This window comes from Argopecten irradians, chromosome 5 (assembly GCF_041381155.1).
Source record: "Argopecten irradians isolate NY chromosome 5, Ai_NY, whole genome shotgun sequence".
NCBI lineage: Eukaryota > Metazoa > Mollusca > Bivalvia > Pectinida > Pectinidae > Argopecten > Argopecten irradians.
Genome location: NC_091138.1, coordinates 33029468 through 33050545, shown reverse-complemented (window position 1 = coordinate 33050545; position 21078 = coordinate 33029468). Strand labels below are relative to the sequence as shown.

Here is a 21078-nt window from a genome sequence, read left to right as displayed (position 1 = left end):
TCCTCACGAAAATTATCATCCTCACGAAAATATCCACAACAAAATATCATCCGCACGAAAATTATCATCCTCACAAAAATTTCATCCTTAACACAATATCATCCTCACGAAAATAATTCATCCTCACGAAAATATCATCCTCACGAAATTAATTCATCCACACTAAAAATATCATCCTCACGAAAATTATCGGCTTGACCATATGTTCATATGTTTAAATTTAAATCATTGTATAGCATTTGATAGTCATTGTGTAGAAATATTCGATACTTTCGTCATTGTTATATGTAGAACCACGAATTTAAAATCATCAATATTAGTTATAACATCTAAAAAGAATTTCATTAAGGCCATATCTACACACGAGATCCTCCGAAAGCTGTATTTCATGATATACACCATAACATGTAGATAAACTATCTGAATGAGGTTTAAAATTGATATCTGAAGTTTTCATCTAATCACGAACTGTTTCAGTGATATATGAAATCCTTATCTTATTATAGCTGTGTCTAATTGATATCTGAGGTTCCCATTTCAAGAAGTATAATTTATTATAATTAGTTTGGCTGTGGTATGGTGATGGTACTACAGAGAGATAGCTTAGTATCCTATGGAAATGACCAGCGGTAAGGTTACACCCATAGACATGCCAGAGATTTGATCATATTTGTATATACATTAAGTTAAAATGTTTTCTTTTTTTCCAGCTGGACTAAGTTAAATGGACTCTATTACCTTTTGATACAATACCAAGGAGATTGTAGTAAGTGTGGCAGGATGTTTGTTTAGGTGTAGAGGGGAGGTGATCGCCCATTTGTTGGTGATTGAGGCAACGAGAATAGAAATAAATATGTATTGTTAAGAGCACTAAAGTTGTATTGTGGATCAATACACAGTTTTAACGAGCGATATGTGAGGGCAAACACTTACAGATATATATCTGTGAACTGTTTGAACAGTGACAACAAATAGTCGTTTGTGTTGAGTGACTACCGACCGTGTATCCGGACAGATCTCTTGTGTTACCAAAAATCTGCGGTGCCAGAGTATTAGCAGTGGAATCAGAGAGATAAGGTTTAACACATTCTTCATTCACAGATTTTCCGCCTAAGCAGTCTGCTCCAGCACTAGGAAGCATGGCCAGTCACCTGGTCAATGTAATAGTTCCTGCTGTATTGCGACCTTAAGTGGGTACCCAACTAAAGGAGTAATCCATGGAAGAATTACTTAAAATGTGTTTTAATGGGCGCATATGTGATCCCTAAAATGTGGCCCTTAGTGAGTGTGTGTGCTGCCCTTTTTGTGGGTGTTGACGGGTCATTTAGTATGAACCCGACCCACGGGCAGGTGAAAATGTCTTTTCTCACATCAGTGTGGGGTCAAGGCCAGGGAAAATGGATTGGGGGTGCCTACTTTCAGGCCATCAAAGACGTGAACGAAAAAGTGAGAATGTTACCTGGATATTCGCTGGACACGTTATTTGCGGATACACAGGACGATACAATGGACTCTTTACAAGCCATGACGGACCAGTACATCAATGGTACTTTTGGATTTATAGGACCTGATGGTACCTGTGCTATCGAAGCAACAGTCGCCACCGCCTGGAATCTCCCCATGATCTCATATGTAAGTATTTATTTGATTATTGGTCTTCTAATTATTTAGCAAATGCCAATTCAGTAAAGTACGTTCATCTTTCCTATGATATATTTGTAATATGTGTATTACGATCATTGCTTATAACGAAGTAATTTCGTTGGTCTCAAAAGTTTCGTTATAACCGTGTTTTATAGAATACAGAAATCAAGAGCAAAAAAACAAAGAATTGTGAAATAATAAGATTAATTCGAGAACAGAAATAAGACTATTAAAAGCATAATCTTAACAAAAATACCAACAAAAATGTTACCACACGGAAAATCTACTCCATACATATATTTGCACGGCTTCATTTTTCAAACAAGAATCTTTCAGAACTGCCAAAGTAGGGCGATGTCCCAAGCTGAGCTAATATATCTGACCGATATATCGACAGCGTAATTTCTCTCTGAAGTGTTCGTTATCAGTTTTGTGCTTGTTAACGCGTATACTTTCGAGTATATACTTTCGCGTGCATACATTCACTCTAGATCATGCTTGTCTGTGTTTTGATATAAATCAACAGTTTCAGTAATTTCTAAACTTTAAACCAACACGGGACAAATCGCCACCACTGACGGTAGGTCGGTGATTATTTTTTGATTAATCCGGATACACTGGTTGTCCTCAATCTCCTAAACATTGGACGTTCTAAATATTGACGCTGCCAGTTAATTTGATATAAACAAATTAATAAACATTAATTCATGTATTGTTGGTGCCTACAATCATACAGGCGGTACAACATGAAATCAGTTTCGTAATTACCCTAATACCAATGAATAAGTGAAAGCGGTGCCAGATTTAGGATTGTGTTTTTGTATAGAAAGTTTAACAGCCCTACACATATATTCTGAAATTAAATTTTCACTAGGAATTATGCAAGACCAATTCACACACCCGGTAATGCTAATTAATCTCAAGATATTCAATATATTTTGACAACCACTTCAATTTAAAAAACATATGAACTTTCCCTCTCTTAATACTTTAGTTATCCATAAAAAGTTATGATGGTACTTGTAAAAGTGCTTTCTTTGTTAAATACTTTCGGATATCCATTTTGATTTGTTGACACACTGCTTTATTAAGTATTATTCGGTCGAAAAACATCTGTTGATATCTCGGAGAACACCAGACAGTAAAATCATTAACTGTGACCCGTGTCATCTCGGGAGAAAACGGGTGACATTGATATCACTGACAGTTTGATTAGAATTAATATCAAATGTCTTCATGGTACAAATGTCTTCATGGTACAAATGTAATCATGGTACAACTGTTTTCACTGTACACGAAGATGCGGTAAGCGGTACCATTCTTTCGCGGTACTGCTAGATGTGTCTTTTGTTATGGTGAACCGGTAAAAATAATTATACTAGTAAATAGAATTCTTGTGAATTGTAACGTTATACTGGTAAACATATTTATAGTGCAACATTACACCGCGAAACAGATTTATTATACATTGTAATATTATACTGGTAAACACGATTTCTAGTGTACTGTGACGATATACTGGTAAATAGTTTTCCTGTTTACATGTTTTGTAACATTACATCGATAAATATATTTCTTGTGTACATGTATTGTAACATTACATAGATAAATAGATTTCTTGTGAATTGTAACATTATACTGGTAAATAAATTTCTTGAGAATTGTAAAAAATACAAAACAAGATTTCTAGTTATTTTGGCATAACTGGCAAATCGATTTCTGTGTCATGTTCAAGATTATATCGAGTATAACATTATATCGAATAAATCGATTTCTTGTGTACATGTCTTGTAACATTATATCGATAAATCGATTTCTTGTACACATGTCTTGTAACATTATATCGATAAATAGATTTCTTGTGTACATGTCTTGTAACATTATATCGTATAATTCTTGTGATATCTTGTATAAATTCGATAAATCGATTTCTTGTGTACATGTCTTGTAACATTATATCGATAAATCGATTTCTTGTGTACATGTCTTGTAACATTATATCGATAAATCGATTTCTTGTGTACATGTCTTGTAACATTATATCGATAAATCGATTCTTGTGTACATGTCTTGTAACATTATATCGATATCGATTCTTGTGTACATTCTTGTAATTATATCGATAAATCGATTTCTTGTGTACATGTCTTGTAACATTATATCGATAAATCGATTTCTTGTGTACATGTCTTGTAACATTATATCGATAAATCGATTTCTTGTGTACATGTCTTGTAACATTATATCGATAAATCGATTTCTTGTGTACATGTCATTATAACATAATCGTAAATCGATTCTTTGTGTACATATCTTGTAACATTATATCGATAAATCGATTTCTTGTGTACATTTTCTTGTGTACATGTCTTGTAACATTATATCGATAAATCGATTTCTTGTGTACATGTCTTGTAACATTATATCGATAAATCGATTTCTTGTGTACATGTCTTGTAACATTATATCGATAAATCGATTTCTTGTGTACATGTCTTGTAACATTATATCGATAAATCGATTTCTTGTGTACATGCCTTGTAACATTATATCGATAAATCGATTTCTTGTGTACATGTCTTGTAACATTATATCGATAAATCGATTTCTTGTGTACACGTCTTGTAACATTATATCGATAAATCGATTTCTTGTGTATTATAGAGTATACCGTCTAACGCATTCCTGTGGTAGCGACCAACAGTGTACCGGTTAATATATTTTTGTGTTAAATATACTTACTTAATAAAAACATTGATGATTTGATTTTAAAGCTGCCTCTCCTGCCATAGCTATATCTCCTTGAATCTCGGTTCATACAAGTGCTGTCACTTGTCATGTTGTCATGTGATGGTCAAATATAGTAATACAGACACTTGCCTAAAATAAATTGTATCATGAAATCAGTCCTTGTCAAATACTGAGGTATATAGTCCCGTTTCTCAATTAAATATATCGTAAACTTTCGTGTCTGCATTATAATGATTGTCTAATTTATTGAACTGTTGATATTTGACTTTCATTAATTTCGATTTATATGTCTGAAGACGTGTCACGCGATGCAATTATTATTTAAGTACGAACTATAGTATCAATATACACAAAAATAAATTACATGTAGCATTAACAGTAAATCATATCTGTCTGATTTTATTCCTTCATTTATATTACATCTTTTATTATTATATGAAGTTTTATGTCATCCTGATACGATCTTCTTTCGTACTTTCAGAGATCAGTAATTATGTAATTAAATCCTAACATATGTTTGACATAATAATTGTACCTAAATTAGTATAGCTGTTCTAATTAAACTTCAATAATCGTATGGTTTTTGTGTACAATGTCGCGAGTTCGAAATCCCATGTGGGCAGTTGCCAAGTATTGACAACTTGTCGGTGGTTTTTCTCTGGGTACTCCGGCTTTCCTCCACCATGAACCTGGCTGTTAATAGGCCGTTAAACTAATAAAGCCAATATGTATAATGTGTATATGAAGGCTTCTGTAGCTGTAACTGTCCAGTAGTGTTATGTTGTACCTTCTTAGTGATTAATGGTAACATAATACTGCATAATATCACAAAACGATATAATCTAGTACTTCTGATATTAAAATGATTATAAGATACTAGTTTTATTATAATTATTTTTAATAATAAATAATAATTTAATTTTGAAACAGTAATCAAAGTAAGACATTCAAATTAAAACTTGTTTGTAGATAGTGAGCAACAGTTCATGGTGAAACATGAATGGACATTGAATTTATTTTTCGTCGATTTTGGTATTTCGCTGCATGGTCAATCGCTAGTTTCATTGACTCCGATTGTGTGTCGTGATCATGCACTGAAGCCTAAGCGCAATATCGAGCCAGCTGGGCATCTCTTGGCTTGGCTATGCGTGATCACCTCACCTACTATGTTAAATGCTTCAAATACCGTTATTGCCAATACCTTGCTGACCTGTACTTTTGATATGAGATATCCTCTGACAATGTTTATCAATAGGCCTACAAAGTGTTCATATCCGTTAGAACTTAAAACCCATAAACTTCTCGACTGTAAATAAACTTCACACTCGACCACTAGGGAAAGCAGGATATAAAAGGTCAAATTTCCATTATCAAACTTTAAACTTGTATAATATTTTCATTCCTACCATATTTAAAAACAAAACTTACTTTCTGTACTAGATTTTACACTGCTGCATGTTTATTAAAATTACAATTTTGACAGAATATGAATTTCACCATTTTGGCTATATTTATAACAATTGATAGACGTCACTGATGCTAAACATTCAAGCTATCCTTTCACCTGTATTTTGAACCACAAATAACAACTTTTATCATTTTCTTATGCGTATGTAGTTTTGCCCACAGATTTTTGAAATATTTCAAGGATCAGAAGAAAAGTTTTCATTATCTAAAAAAGCTGAAAATGTAAGGTTTTATCGTATGTTTGTCTTCATTGCATGTTTTTATCAAATGATATTAAAATAGAAATGCGAAATATGCATCATTGCATATACATTTCATTGCTAAGTATTTTAATTGATCTGCATCCATGTCCACATAGTTTTAAAACAAACGAATTAATTAGGTTTTTGGAAGTCTAAATTTTAACATATCTATATCAGATTAAAAGTTTTATAAAGACTGACTTATAAGATATTGCTTTGTAAACAAATATCAAAAGACTGAAACCAGAAAAATCCTCAAAAGAATACGTTCTAAAGAACAAACTACATGATATACTTGAAAATTTCAGTGTTTCCATATTTAAATTTTTATTTCTCTATAGTGGTATTGATGTCTCGCATACCTATTTAGCGTTCACAGATAACAACAAATTCAACGTAAAGAACGATTCGATAACAGTTACATTTTAATGGCTTTACAAAATAAAGTTCTGACACTCAAAAAAAATTAATTAAGTTCTATAACGGTAAGTTATCACACTGTTAATGTACCGCTCCCTTTGTAAGTTTGCAAATATTTTTCTGCAAATTGAAAAAAAACAACTATACAGTGTATGTTAGTATTATAAGATAATTCGCCTCGCTATTATTATGCCCATGCAGATTTGTTTAGATCAATGACACACCTACAGTTACATACGTCAGAAGGTGGAAAGTATGATCTCGGGGTGTTTTTTTTTCGATTAAAATTCACAAACGTCCCTACCGATGTCATTATCAATATTTAATAATCCATGCAAATCGATAGGTTAACATTACGATATACATAATATACAATATATCATAAGTCTCTTTTGAATAGGAATAATAGGGATATTCTACCCGAGGGTCACAAAATGTAGTGATACTCGAGTCTTGCCGTAAAAATGCATGAAAGTTGTATTTCTTTATCTGATATTTTTAAAGTTAATACGACAGTTTGCTTCCTCTACAATGATACCAGCCTGGTTCATTAAATTATTCTAATTTTACCGAGACTACAGTAGTATTGTTGACACAGTGATGTCACGAGGTGCATGTAAAACAACATCAGACGACACGAGTGTATTGCATTGGATAAACCAGTATTACATCCGTGGATAATCACGCCTATCATATTATCACCGACTTAGCGGTAGGAAGTGTTAACATATAAGTAACACTGGTGATTAAAAGTATTGAGTCATGGAAGTTTTTAAAAATATGAAGTACTGTTTAAAGGAATGTTATCAACGGTATAACTAAAGGCACAGACAATAGGAGGGTGGGGTTAAGGGTTTTATTAGTTCTTAATAACAGCCAGGATCATGTAAGGGTGTGTCATGTTATTTAGTGTAGGAAAACCGGAGTACCCGGAGAAAAAACACCAGCGGTCAGTACCTGGCAACTGCCCCACATTGAATCGAACTCGCGACCCAGAGGTGTGGGGCTTAATATGTCGAGACATCTTACCACTCGTCTACTGTGACAATAGGAGAAACTATAACCACTAATATTGGTGTTACTGTTACAAAGAATGTATGAGTATCCGAAAAACGAAAATTCATCATTACAATAGCCGGGTAATTGTATTCTGGATTTGCATATTGCAGAGTTATCAGTCCCTTTTAGTAGATACCGTTTGTCACGTCATGTTTTTATGAGCACAACATCATATTTTTCCAGCGAAAAGAAAGTAATGACGTCACAATCGACACATGCCCGGAAGGTAGGTAATTCTGTTATATGCAAAGATAGAAAAATACGTGGATGTGTGTTCTTCCGGCGTCATGCAGAGTTTGTAATTGACATGTCGTCACAATCTGTAAAGCATTCCTATTGTCATTTGTGTGAAATATCCTTACACTGTACGATGTTTGTCAATGCATTCCTCAAACATTACCAGCGCACTACGACATTGTTTAAACCAACACATTTCTTTTTATATGACATGTCTCTTACAACGAAAGTAAATAACGAAAAACCACATATCCTTTTTATGTTCAAGCATTAATTTCAGCTGTCAATCAAATCTTAGAAAGATGGATGCTCTATGTCATAATACCTCGCGGCGATGTATTTTTGAAATGTCAGATGAGTTGCAATCTGAGCGCAAATATATATTGATTAGAGCACAACACGTGCATAATGGTAGTTAATGATCATGTTGTAGTATTGTGTCACAGATGCAATAAACAGCGACCATATTAAATTCAATAATAGTGTTAATTATATTTAATGAAGTAATATGGTCTTGAAATTTCGCCGTAATGGACGTTCTGTATAAAAATGCATATCTTTTTTTACCGTACAGCCAGTTATTTAAGTGGGGCACATTTTTTCGCGATTTGAGGTAAAAACGAGAAAATTTGATTTTAACGGGTTTTATATTTTCGCAATCAGCTTTTAGGGCATAAACAAGTCAACCATTACTTAATATTTCGCGAATCAAATTTTCACTTTCATAGTGATGGCCCGCAGAACCGCGAAATATTATCTTCGCTTAAATACGTTACTTAGAAGAAGGGGAAAATGTATATCTATTTATATATAGAGAGAGACGGATGTTATGGTTGTTTAAACATTCCAATAAAGGTCAGATGTCATCTGTATGTCACAGTGGAAGATTACTCTATATCTCTTATTTATCAAACGGTTTGCGTGCAGTGTCAAATCGATGACCACGTGGTCAATGTTTCCCGCCAAACAAAAAACAGTTGATATGACGTAAACGAAGATATATATGCATGATGAAAGAGAACTTCGCGTGCGTAATTATAAATGGTGTCACGCACGATTAATCATTCTTCATTTCTGGATGATAAGGAGATACATATGTAACAAAGCACCTCACACAGAAAGTAGCAACAATGTGTTTGTTGCTGAAGTCCGCCCATTTTTTATGCCAGTCGACCTATAAGTGTACATACATCTTAAATTGGAACAGCAGTGGTTACGGGAAAATTTTTTTTTTTACTTTGTGGTACACTATAATTCAATAACTTGCGAACAGAATTGACAAAAATGATATTCCAGAAAGTAACATTTGGACCGATATCATAAGTGACTTGATCAAGTGAAATTATGTTAAGGAATTAGTCATTTTCAATCTAATCACAGTGAATCTAAAATGTTTGCCACTTGCCATGGCATATGATGATTCAACAAGGTGAGGGGTGTCCTGATATTGACTTCGAAGAAAGTGGCCCAGCCCTGAGAATGACTTGGTGTAGCATTATGCAGGTTTTGTTTCGTCCTATTAACAGCCATGGTAATAAAAGAAAGTACCAGGTTTGTTGGTGCAGGAAAGCCGGAGTACCCAGAAAAAAACCCCACTGACCAGCTGCCAGAATCTGGCAACTGCCCAACAGGGAATTCGAACTCGCAACCCAGAGGTGGTATGCGATGGTAATGCATCTGAAACATTCAGACACCACGGCCCCTAGCATTACATGTATGTAGGAATACAATTTTGGGTGGTAAAATGTCAACCATTTAATGCTGTTCTTTACTTATAGTTATCTAAGTCATGTCTCACTTGTTGTGTTCTCCATACATTCATCTAGTATCGCTAAGATGGGATAAATGAAGAAAACATGGAATTTTTAAAGATCAGATCTTTCGAAAAACAAAATAAGAATATTTTCTCGAAATGGGTGCAAACTTACACTGTAAACATGGTACATGGTACAAAATACGCTATTTGTGCCAAGGTCTTTTACTACAATAACGTTCCCTAAATGTTTTTTCGACCATTTGAAACTTAGTTGCAGATGTATATTTAGCGAAAATAACGACACCGCGAAATTTTTACACGCCCAAATCACGAAAATAATAACACCGTAAAATGTTGACACGTGCAAATCGCGAAAAATAATAACGCCGCAAAAGGTTTACACGTGCAAATCGCGAAAATAATAACACCGCCAAATCTTTACACAAACTTTCGCGGACATATCCACATTTACGGCATTATTTCTAAATAAATATTTTGAGGGAACAAACGTTTGTTTGTTTATTTAGTTTTCATAAAATCCCTTTACTGTATATAATAAAAGTTCAAGGTTACTTAAAATTAGGTCAACCAATCGAAAACTGTTGAATACATAAGTTCGTGTAAATAGTATGATAATGAATGAAGTTGTTTTTCTTTGGGATTCATCCTTTGGGAAACCAAAATTATTCTGAAACAAATCCCAGTGGTGCAACATATCCATTTCTGATCTGTTTCGAAACCGTTCTAAAGTAACTTTTCTCTTTTGGGGATTAAGTTCTGTGAGATATAATTAAGCAAGTATCTAAACAGTATGTACGAAAAATGTTTCTACATAAAACGAGACGTTAAACGAAAGCGAGACCGCATTCTAGAGCCCCAGAGGATTATTCAAAGGATTGCATTATCCTTATTTCTCACATTTTCCGTAAATAAACATTAAGTGTAAAACCTTTGAGTAACGCGGACGACGCGTAGACGACAGTCAATTTGGAATGACATTTATTTGTATCATTAATTTCTTTCGAAATAAAGAAAAAGAGATTTTGTTTCAATTTAATGTTTCTATGCAGGAAAAATAAAGCAAATTTCCATTTAAGTGAAGCCGCTAATTACCTTAGGAGAATGTTAGAGCAAGTTATTGTCCTATGAGGCAGGTAAACGCCTCTTTAGGGACCAACGCTTAATTGCTTCATTATATGAATCAACAATTTCAATAGAGAAATGCTCTAATGCGTCATTGTCAGGAAGACTCTTGTTTAAACATCTAAAAATATTCATTAATATCGAGTATTTTTGAGGGAGGATGTTACGAATGTCATTTGATGGACATTGTGGTAGTGTTTCGTTTCTAATGCTTTTTCACACTTCAGCTCGTCAAAACTGGGGTTTTCTGTGGCAGAAAATCGACAAATAGTAGATAAGCTAAGCGTTTTACACGCCAGTGGGCATTTAAAGTAAAACAATAATTTTCCATTCGCCGTATTATGCAATGTGATATAGGTGTCCATATGTCTAGATTATAAAATCAATGATGATGTATTGAAATCGATGCTACATTACATAAAATAATGGTTTATGTTGGTGAATTTTACGGATGGTAGGATTTTCTAAACATCTACGATCGAAATCATGGTCGGGAAAACGATGTCCATTTAGGACCAGATGATGTTACGTAAGCGACTATATAATATCTTAATGATTTTATTTTTTTTTTGATATTTAGGTAAGGGCATATGCAATTTATAAATTCATTTTACATAGTCGCAAATGTAACATGTTTTCTGTTATCACACAACTGGTACTTATACAAATACAGGCAACTTTTTGGTGTTGGTATACGGATGGCGAAATCCGATTAGTATTGGACGTTTCTGCTTAGCGATGTCACCTATTGATGACCGTAATTACCATGACGTCGCACTGGTGTATGTCATATGACATTGATAACATGGTTATATGACATGGCTGAACATGCCTGGCATTTGAATTAGATCCACCCTGATCATTTTTATATGACAGATGAAGTAAAGAAACCTTACTTTTTCGGAACGAGTGGTTCCAGTTTTCCATGTTTCCCCGAAGAAAAAATAATTCAGTCCTTTATTTAAACATTAGTACATAATGTATGTTGTACGTTAGTTATTTTATGTTTCAATGAATATGTATAGGAAGTTTGCGTGGGTTGATACTAGGCAAAGTGCTCATTATAATAGTACATATTGAAGGTTGGTGCGCATGCGTAATTCAGTAACCAGAAGGATAGGTTAGTCTCGTAAATTAAGATTTTTGTTGATGTCACAGGGTACGTCAGACAGGTTCTGGTCAATTTTTTTTATTAATATTATGAAATATGAGGCTTATCGAGACTTTGAAAGCATTTGATGATTTAAAGGTGCACATACCAACACTAGCATTGAAAATTTTCAGTTTCATCACATAATCTTTGATGCGCCTTTAGTCTAAATGATATAAACAAAACGATCAGTCTCACATATCGCTACATTCGGTTCGATTGTGTGTTTATTTTGCCTTATTTTAACAATTTGAATATAAATTGTGTGGCTGGACTCTTGAATGCGAAATATTAAGCCTCATGTTGAACGATGCATAGCGAAACTTTCCTCACTTCACTCGCTGGTCTATTGTTTTCTTTTCATTGTAAGACTGGCCTTTTTGGTAATTCATTTTTTCCGTCATTATCATTGGATAAAGATTAGAGAACAATGAGATACAGGAAGTATATCATTAACAGTACTATGCTTATACCAGAATGTAAGTTACCATGAAAATGATTCTTTTCATATCTAGACAGATGCAAATTTTGTTCTGTATCACGTGACCTCATACCTCATGAATCATGAATTCACAGACAATTTATTTTTGTCATCATTGTTGTTTAATTATCAGTATACTTGTACAGCATCATCTAAATATCTATCTTATTCACTAGTTTCTGTATTTCATTACAAAGGTCACTAGGACATGTTAAATTACACGGAACTAATGGAAGTTATGGGTGACAAACGTTAAATAGAAATTTCTCTAAGGCTTCAATTTAACACTTTCGTGTGTGAGTGTGCGTGACCAATCTAATTGTACTGAAAATCAAATTGTTTTCTACACAACCTTTCAACATTTCCAGAAATTTAATTGTGCGGTATACTGTCTGGTTCATTTTAGATTCACCGTTACGTTTCAAAAGGTGCACGAAAAGTATGCATGACCCCCCGAATAGTGCAGCCATATTAGTGAATTAACGTGTCAAATGCAGTGGATGACATCTCCTTTTTCTGTTGAAATAGAGAAGACTTAAATTGTATTTCTAGAATACATAATGTATCAGCCTTTACCGGAAGATTCAGGTCAGGGTAGAAATAATTACCACTGTCTCCTCGTAGTTGGACCCTAACTGTCCTCTCATATTTGAGACACGCAATCCTTGTAATAGTCGGTAGATTAGTTTTCCTCCAGTGATCTGTTCTTACCATTTAATACATTCATGTGATTTCTAGAACATATACTCAGGATTACATGGAATGTAATTTCATGTTCCTGTGATACCACACAAACATCACTGTACTCTTAATAAACTGGGAAACTCTTGTATTATCGCTACATAACAATGAGGTTCTATTTTAATTAGTCCCATGTTGCTTGAGGAATCATTTTTACTGCCTATTATGCAATCCTTTTGTTATGCAATAAAATATTTTGAGTTAAGTTAAGTTTTTACTTCAGAAATAAGAAACTGTTACACTTGTGAGCTGGTTGATTAATGGGCTTTACCCCCTAATGGATTACAGTTAAGGCCACTTAAGGACGGCCACCCCTGCATGCAGTGTGTCCCGAGTGTACACGTGTGTGTCATTTGTGTAAGCCAATCAGAGATGACGTTACAAAGAGCCAATCCATTTTTACGTTATATGGAGGTTAAATAAGTTTGGTTTGTTATATTTATGTCCTATTAACAGGCAGGGTCATGTCAGGACGGCCTCCCATGTATGCGGTGTGTTACGTGTGTGAAGTGAGTGGTGCGTGTTTTGGGAGGCTGCGGTATATTCGTGTTGTGTCTTCTTGTATTGTGGAACTTTGCCCTATCTATAGTGCTATATCACTTTTAAGCCATTTGCAATGCTTGATGTCGACACTAATAGTTTATCTAAAGATGCTCCACCGCTTACCAATGGTATTTTTTCTCAATAATAGGAGCAGACGAATAAGTATTTTTTCAGTTACGAAAGATACGTATTTTACACCATTTTACCATCACTAAAATGTTTGAGCTTCTAATTTTACTTCAAGATGAAAATATTAAAAATAATTAATTGCATCCCGGAAAAAATCCCTGGCACTATGTCCTACATGGAATTGAGTACTGACTATGCAGGCATTAAAAGCAAAATAAATTATTTTATATTTTTTTTTGGTAATTATACATATATATATACACACAGGGTGAAACACCAATAAATGTTCAAATGATGAGTTTTGTTTATGCTATGTCGGCGGTGGAGTAGCACTATCACAATTCCACTGAATGCTGTTGTTTTCGTTAACTTATCTAATATACAATCTTATGATTGCACGACACTGTAGAATTTATAACGCATTCCGACAAATATGAAATGATAATTCCAATATGCTTGTTTCCAACTTAAAACATAAACAGATGTTAATTTGTGAGGGTATACCATTAACAGATTGTTATCGCTTGAGGGTATACCATTATTAAATATGAGGGTATATATCACTATCAATTTCTGTCGTGTGAGGGCATGGCATAAATATGTGCTATTATATGAGGGAATACCATTAACATGTTTTTACATTATTGAATTATTTCAGGTGAACGCCTCGTTGTACAAACCATGAGTGCCAATCACTTTTAGATATCACCGACTTACCAAGGTCATACAACCAAAAACCCAATGTAACAAATCTTTTGCTGTGGCCTAGATATTTTGTAACGTTATGTGAAACATAACAGTAATTCGAAATGCTTTTAATTGGCCTCCATGCTAACAGCTGGTATGCTGCACAGAGGATTATACTTGCGATTGTTTGCATACGCGGTGAAGTGTAATTATGGAAGAAAGAAAGCTTGAGGAAGATAGTTTACAAAGTATCATAAATATTTGTGAAAGTGCCAGATGTATCCACATTAGTTCATAAAAAATATAAGCATATTCGCATTTGACAAAGATCCCATGCTATTCAAATAAACAAATGTCGAATATCGACCCTCCATCATACATTCCATTGTAAACAGTAATCTAGTCTTACTTCTTATGTTGACCGAATTTGAAAAGTACGCAAAGCCTTACTATTACCCGAAGGTTAGACTATACAAATAGACACAGGTGGCAAAAGGATAAATATAAACTCTAAATTTAGCCTCTGCGGTGTCTCATCATCCGGTTATATTATTTGCTAAATGGCAAATTTACTATACATAGAGTTGAGAAACGATGAAATGATGACATTTAGAGGACGATGTGCAGTATAATTATTATTAAAGAAAATTAATGGAAGGCCTGATGAATTTCGATAGTATAATGAGAGAATCTGTTTACAGAGAAATGGCCTTATGCCTAAGAATAAGGTATCAGAAACGTGGAAATTTACGTTATTACGCGAAGTAACTTTTACCGCGAAACTTTCCAATAGGAATAAGATTTTGTATTTGTATGAAGTTTGTTGAGGGAATATATATCACGAATATAGCAAAACCGCGGAAAATTTACCCATGCATATCGCAAAAATAAACGCTTGCGAATATATCCTCGTTTACAGTATCGCAAAGTTAAAACATCGAATACATTTGTAGTTATTCCATCTGGGAGTAAATACAGACATTTCTGTTTTGTCCTTTTTACATGAAGCATTTACTTTATCATCTTTGCTAGGCAAATGTTACGATCCGCTTACTCCTCTTCTGGCAGATCTATCCAGTTCCGGACTGATTTGTAAGCATAGTAAGACCTTAACGCTCCGAAGTCGTGCAAGCATCAACAGCGATGGTCTCTCGTCATAAATATAAAAAAAAACCAAAAAAACAACATTTTGCTAAGTCTAATTTACCTGAAGCATATGTTTTATCATTTTTGCTTGCCAAGGGTTACGATTTGCCTATCCGTCTTCTGCAGAAGAGAACTAGGTGGATCGTAACCCTTGGCTAACGAAGGTGATGTTTTATTCCAAACAATATTCCTATGTTTTATATACAGCGCATAGACGGAAGTTACGAATTAATGCAAGCGCGCCAACTATATGTAGTTCAGACAGGTATCGGTTTCTATGTTTAAAGTGAAAGGGTTAAAGATAGCAGAGTCTGTATACAACTGTGGTTTGGAGAGGTCATGCTTAGGTAATGTTTACCCAGACTGTCTCTATTTCGGAATCCCACTTTGTTTCATAATTTGCAACAGATGTGATAAAAAAAGTTAACACTAAATATAGTACAGAACAGGAGACGAAAGTTAGACAGAAAAATCAATAAATCCAAACGACAAGGAACAGAAAATAAGCGAATCAATGTAGATCAAAGGCTCCGGAAGAATGAGAACGGCTGTTCCATCAACAGCATTGATTTTAATAACTATATCAAAGTGAGGTAAATGTAGGTGATGATGTAGTTTGTAATGTACATGTAGTTGCATTCATAGAAAATAACTAGACTGGTTCACAACTTTTGGCATCATATTTCATAACGACATGTGTTATTTCTGATTTAGGTAGACTTTGAAATTTTTAACGCTTGCTATTGCCACAATTAGAATGGCAATGCACGTTGTGTATGCCTCGTGTTTCTTAGTTAATGAAGATAAGTATATATCTACAGTTCATTCTTTTTAAACAGTGTTATTTTAACAATGTTGAAAGACACACAATAACGCTTTTTACTATGCAGTCCTATTAACTATCAAGGATGATCAAAATCGAGAAAGATCTTGTTTACTTTAATGATATCATTTGACAAACGAGTGTTCTTTGCCTTGGTTCTTGCTGATAAAAACAGACATGTTTGATACGATACGGTAAATATTGGTCACAATGTGTTCAAATAGAATCATTATCTGTGTTTGTATTTTTTGTTCTGAGAAACATTTGATACGATTTGAACATTTAAGAAATGTTATCATTTTATTCAAGCAATAACATATGGCTACCTTGTATGCTACCTACAGTTGGTAATTTAGAACATGAAATTTAGGAACGGTGATTTTCGCTTTGAGGTACAGATTCATAGAATTCTATTGGAAAGATGAGTCATACAAAATGTAGTTGCAAATCAGCTTTCAACAACATCCATCAAGTTAATCGGAATTTTGCTGATTTAAGATATTTTAAGCAGCATACTATCTTGGTGGTTCTTATGTATGAGACAGGTTGGCAGATTTGTACATATGATAAAGTTCTCAATGTGTGGCCTCTCATTAACCCCATAGCGTAGGGGTTACTATCACTGTCATTATATCCACCCCTGGACTATGTCAAGGCAAAACTGAAGGCATTTCAGGAAAGAAAAAACTGACTTTTCATATGCTAACAGAAACTTAATTTGAAGAATACAGAGCGCGACGTCCTACTTCAAAATCAAACAATATACCGTTACTCGAGTCTTTAAATGTATGTCAAAGAACTAAACTACATGTCTCATATTTTGTAGCATACAGTTTTGATATGGCATAGTCGAATTTTGGATATTGCACAACGAACTTATCCACTTGTAACCTCTGAAATATCAATAATGCATTATTATATAACTTACTTATGTAATAGACATTTCCTATTTTCAAGACAATTGTGCAAATGCTTCGTCCACAGACAATAACTCAATCATAATTAGTTTTGTAATCCTCGGTAATCGAGTGGTTATTATCACTGTCATTCTATCCACTCCTGGACAAGTAAGTTTTAAAGATCTGACCAATCTTGAAGGTCTACAGAGACTTCTTCTGAAGATTACAAGATACGACCGACTTCAAAACCAATACTGTGTACTGTACGTTATTCGATCAACCGATTTCTTTTGATGTATATCAAAGGACCAAATTACGTATACCCTGTCTCGTTTGTAAGTTGTCGCACCCAAAGCTTTCAGTTTTACTATGACATCATTCATGGGTTGATATTTATATCGCTATCGATTGGTAACCTCTGGAGTATCGAGATGGTGAAGTTTCGTCTGTGTTGTTAAAGTATTGAAATATGATTATTCGTTTATGTGCAAAATGCCTTTATAATTCATCAATATCACTTTAAAGTGACCTTCGCACAGGCGCATACAAGAATGATGGGGATTCAATCTATTTACAATTTTGATACGATTCCCAAACTTAGCAGTAGCTAGCCCTCGTCCGTATCAGCATACTTGGCCCGTCTACCTTAAAATCGGAAATGTATCAGATGACCTGTCGGCTCTTATCGCGTGTATTTACACACTTACGTGTCTTGTGAGACGGGTTCTCCCATTTCTAAAATTAGATGATAAAAATATAATTGAATACCTCGCTAGGAATATAGCATTAACTCAGTCACCCCCGAAATTTTAAAGTGGATTGGTCTAGACTTTGATTTAGATGAGCCTAAATGTGTCTTCAGGGACGAATGAGTTAAATACAATGTCGTATCACGCAGCAAATGTTATACTCTCGGGAGAAGATTAATTACATAACTTGATATTTAATATGCTTTAGTATAAGTCGGATAGGTCTCCAGAATCTGTTGTTTGAAGTCAAGATTAATTGTGGTTTTTTTTACCCTGGAGATGACCACAGGTGCCTAATAAGCTTTGTCCAGAGAATATTCCATTACCAGGGTATCTTAATTTCCTAGTTAGTAACATTTAACTACGTCTTGTATGTAACTTTGTTTTTTTCAGTTTATTTTCTCATTATTATGTTTTTGACTTATCGGAAGCAATATCGATTCAATACATGCGTCTTGTGTCATCTGAGTGACACGGTTTCAAACGACGAAAAAAATATTACTTGATACTGCAGTTTCGTCGGTATATTATCTATCATGGAATCTAGAAATGAAAAAGGATCCATTATAAAAGACATTACACTTGGAAAATTGCGTTAATTAATGATTAATATTGATAAATATTATATTTTATCAAAAAATACCTAATGACGGCATAACATCGTACAAAGAACATGGCTATGTAATAAGCATTAAATTTGATTAACACAATAAAATATCTTTTGCAAAAGATACGCAATCAGTACTTCATTCCATATAGGGCATAGCGTCATGGACTTTTTTCAGGAAACAATTGATTGTTTTTAATGTTTTATCTTGAAGTAAAATAATAAGCTCAAACTTTTCAATAGTGGTTATGGTATTAAGTAAGTAAATTTTGTAACTGAAGAAAAATACTGATTCATCTGCTGATGTTTTTTTATAGAAAAATATACCATTCGTCAGCGGTGTAGCATCTTTTAAATAAAATTGGATTATAACTTTATTGACGTTTTCTTGACGTCGCAAAAACGTAACAATACAAATTTCAACAACGGAACATAACCGTATTGAAGAGTGTCAGTTCTGCAAGACGGGTGTCCCTGAACTGTCCGCCGGCTGTCCTATGGTCAAACACTTTATATATCCATCAACCAAGAGTTATAGAACTCTAGAGTCTCGCATAAATAGGGAAATACTTTTATGGTGTACTAAAATTAAACGTGACGAATTACGAGTACCCAATGGACACATGGAACAGCTTGGACACAATTATATCTGAATTTTATATCGTAGCTCAACAACGTTTTATTTCCCATCAGGTGTAAATGATTTTAGTTTCTGTTCGGTTTTGTTGTTTATGTTAATTCTGGTTACTGCGGATGCAAAAATCATTACTATCAACACAAAGTCGTCAAATCCACTTACTGTACATAGTTCAATATGATTAAATGCATTTTTTTCGACATTCCGCTAGGCTTCGCTTCGAACACACAACATGAGCACAGCCTAACGGAGAAAAATGATAATAAGGCAAGTCATTCATTTTAGTATATGGCAATCTACCAATAGTTTTACGAAAGTTTGTATCGGCTTTAATCTCTCGGAAACCTGTCCAGTGAACTCATTTTTCTTTTGGAATAATTTGTAGAAAAGTGTATTTGCAGCAAGCAAAAAAAAAGTTAAAAACCATAGACATGATTTTTTCTCAAATCACTTTTAAAAAGTTTATATAAATAATGATAAAAAAAAAAACTAGAAAAATATTAAATGGATGAAAAAGTTGGCTAGTGATATGATAAGGAAAACGAAACAAAGCAGATATAGTCACTCCGAATAAATAATGACTCTGTTAGGCTTTGTTGTTTGGGCTGTTTGACGGAACTGTTATGAACGGCACTCCTGAGTGTCTGGGAATTGATGACAATGGTGGATTTCAAAAGGAGCGTAAGAGTCCTTTTAGCCGATTGATTTGGAATAGTGTCAAATATCATTGCTACAGAGTATAATTTCAATGTCAAAGTCTAAAAACAACATAAAATACAAAACATAAAAAACAACGCAATTAACGTCATTTGTCTGTGTCATACACAGTGTATTTCATAATTTTACTTTGATCAATAGGTATATTGTCAGAAACCATATCGCACTACCAAAGGTTACTGATGATTCTAAAATATCGGTCAGTGGACGAAACAAGATATTGTTTTATTGTTCCTGACAATAACACTGTGTAACGACAGTAGCGATTTATAATTCTCGTGTTGCTGATTTATATAGAAAACAAATCTACAGAGGACAGTGCCTGTCCAAAAATGATGCTGGAAAAATTAACCTCATTTTCCACAATAAAATCTGTCATACTTGACCTAATATCGGCAAAAAGCGATGTATAAGTATTATGTGTATTACATACTGGTATTTATATGTAACATGATATAGCGGCTATTCATCAACCACGTAGATGTGATATTTATCAGCCACGTATACAGACAGATGGCTTTACACGAGTGCGTATTTACTATCGAGTTAATTGAATTAGTTCAGCGATTTGATATGCTATTAGTCTAATGCAGCTGCCATATTTAAACAAGGCTGCGTATGAGAAGTCTAAATGTTTTCCTCTTTTAAATTTTTCGAAATAGGAGTTCAAACAATAGAAGGAAATGGAAAAATATGTATATATATATATATATCCACGTGCTCGTTCTTGACCTTTTGTCGCTTAAAGATATCTTCTTTGACAAAATATTGGGTAGGAATGAATGTCGGCAGAATTCATTGTACATTGGATTTAATTAAAATATAGTAGTTATGTTTAACAAGATACCTATGTTAAGATCACACTACGGATTTTGTTTATTAACATATACCCAATACACGGGTAAAATAACAGTAAATTAGTTTTAAAATGCAATTATCATTTAAATAAGAATTCTTGGTTATAATTGCATCAGTTTCCCTATTTATCGCCATACACAAAATAGACAGAAATAGATAAAGTGATTTACAACTTAAAAATGAAAATTACTG

At 33.9% G+C, this 21078-nt stretch overlaps 1 protein-coding gene across 1 annotated transcript in view; it reads left to right on the top strand.

Moving 5' to 3' along the window:
- Positions 1-21078, top strand: part of LOC138323582 (guanylate cyclase 32E-like) — an 82931-nt gene that overhangs the window by 17139 nt on the left and 44714 nt on the right. The window contains exon 2 of the mRNA XM_069268288.1: positions 711-1632. Within this exon, the coding sequence (XP_069124389.1) occupies positions 1246-1632 (387 nt within the window). The 5' untranslated portion in view covers positions 711-1245. The remainder of the gene's footprint in view (positions 1-710; positions 1633-21078) is intronic.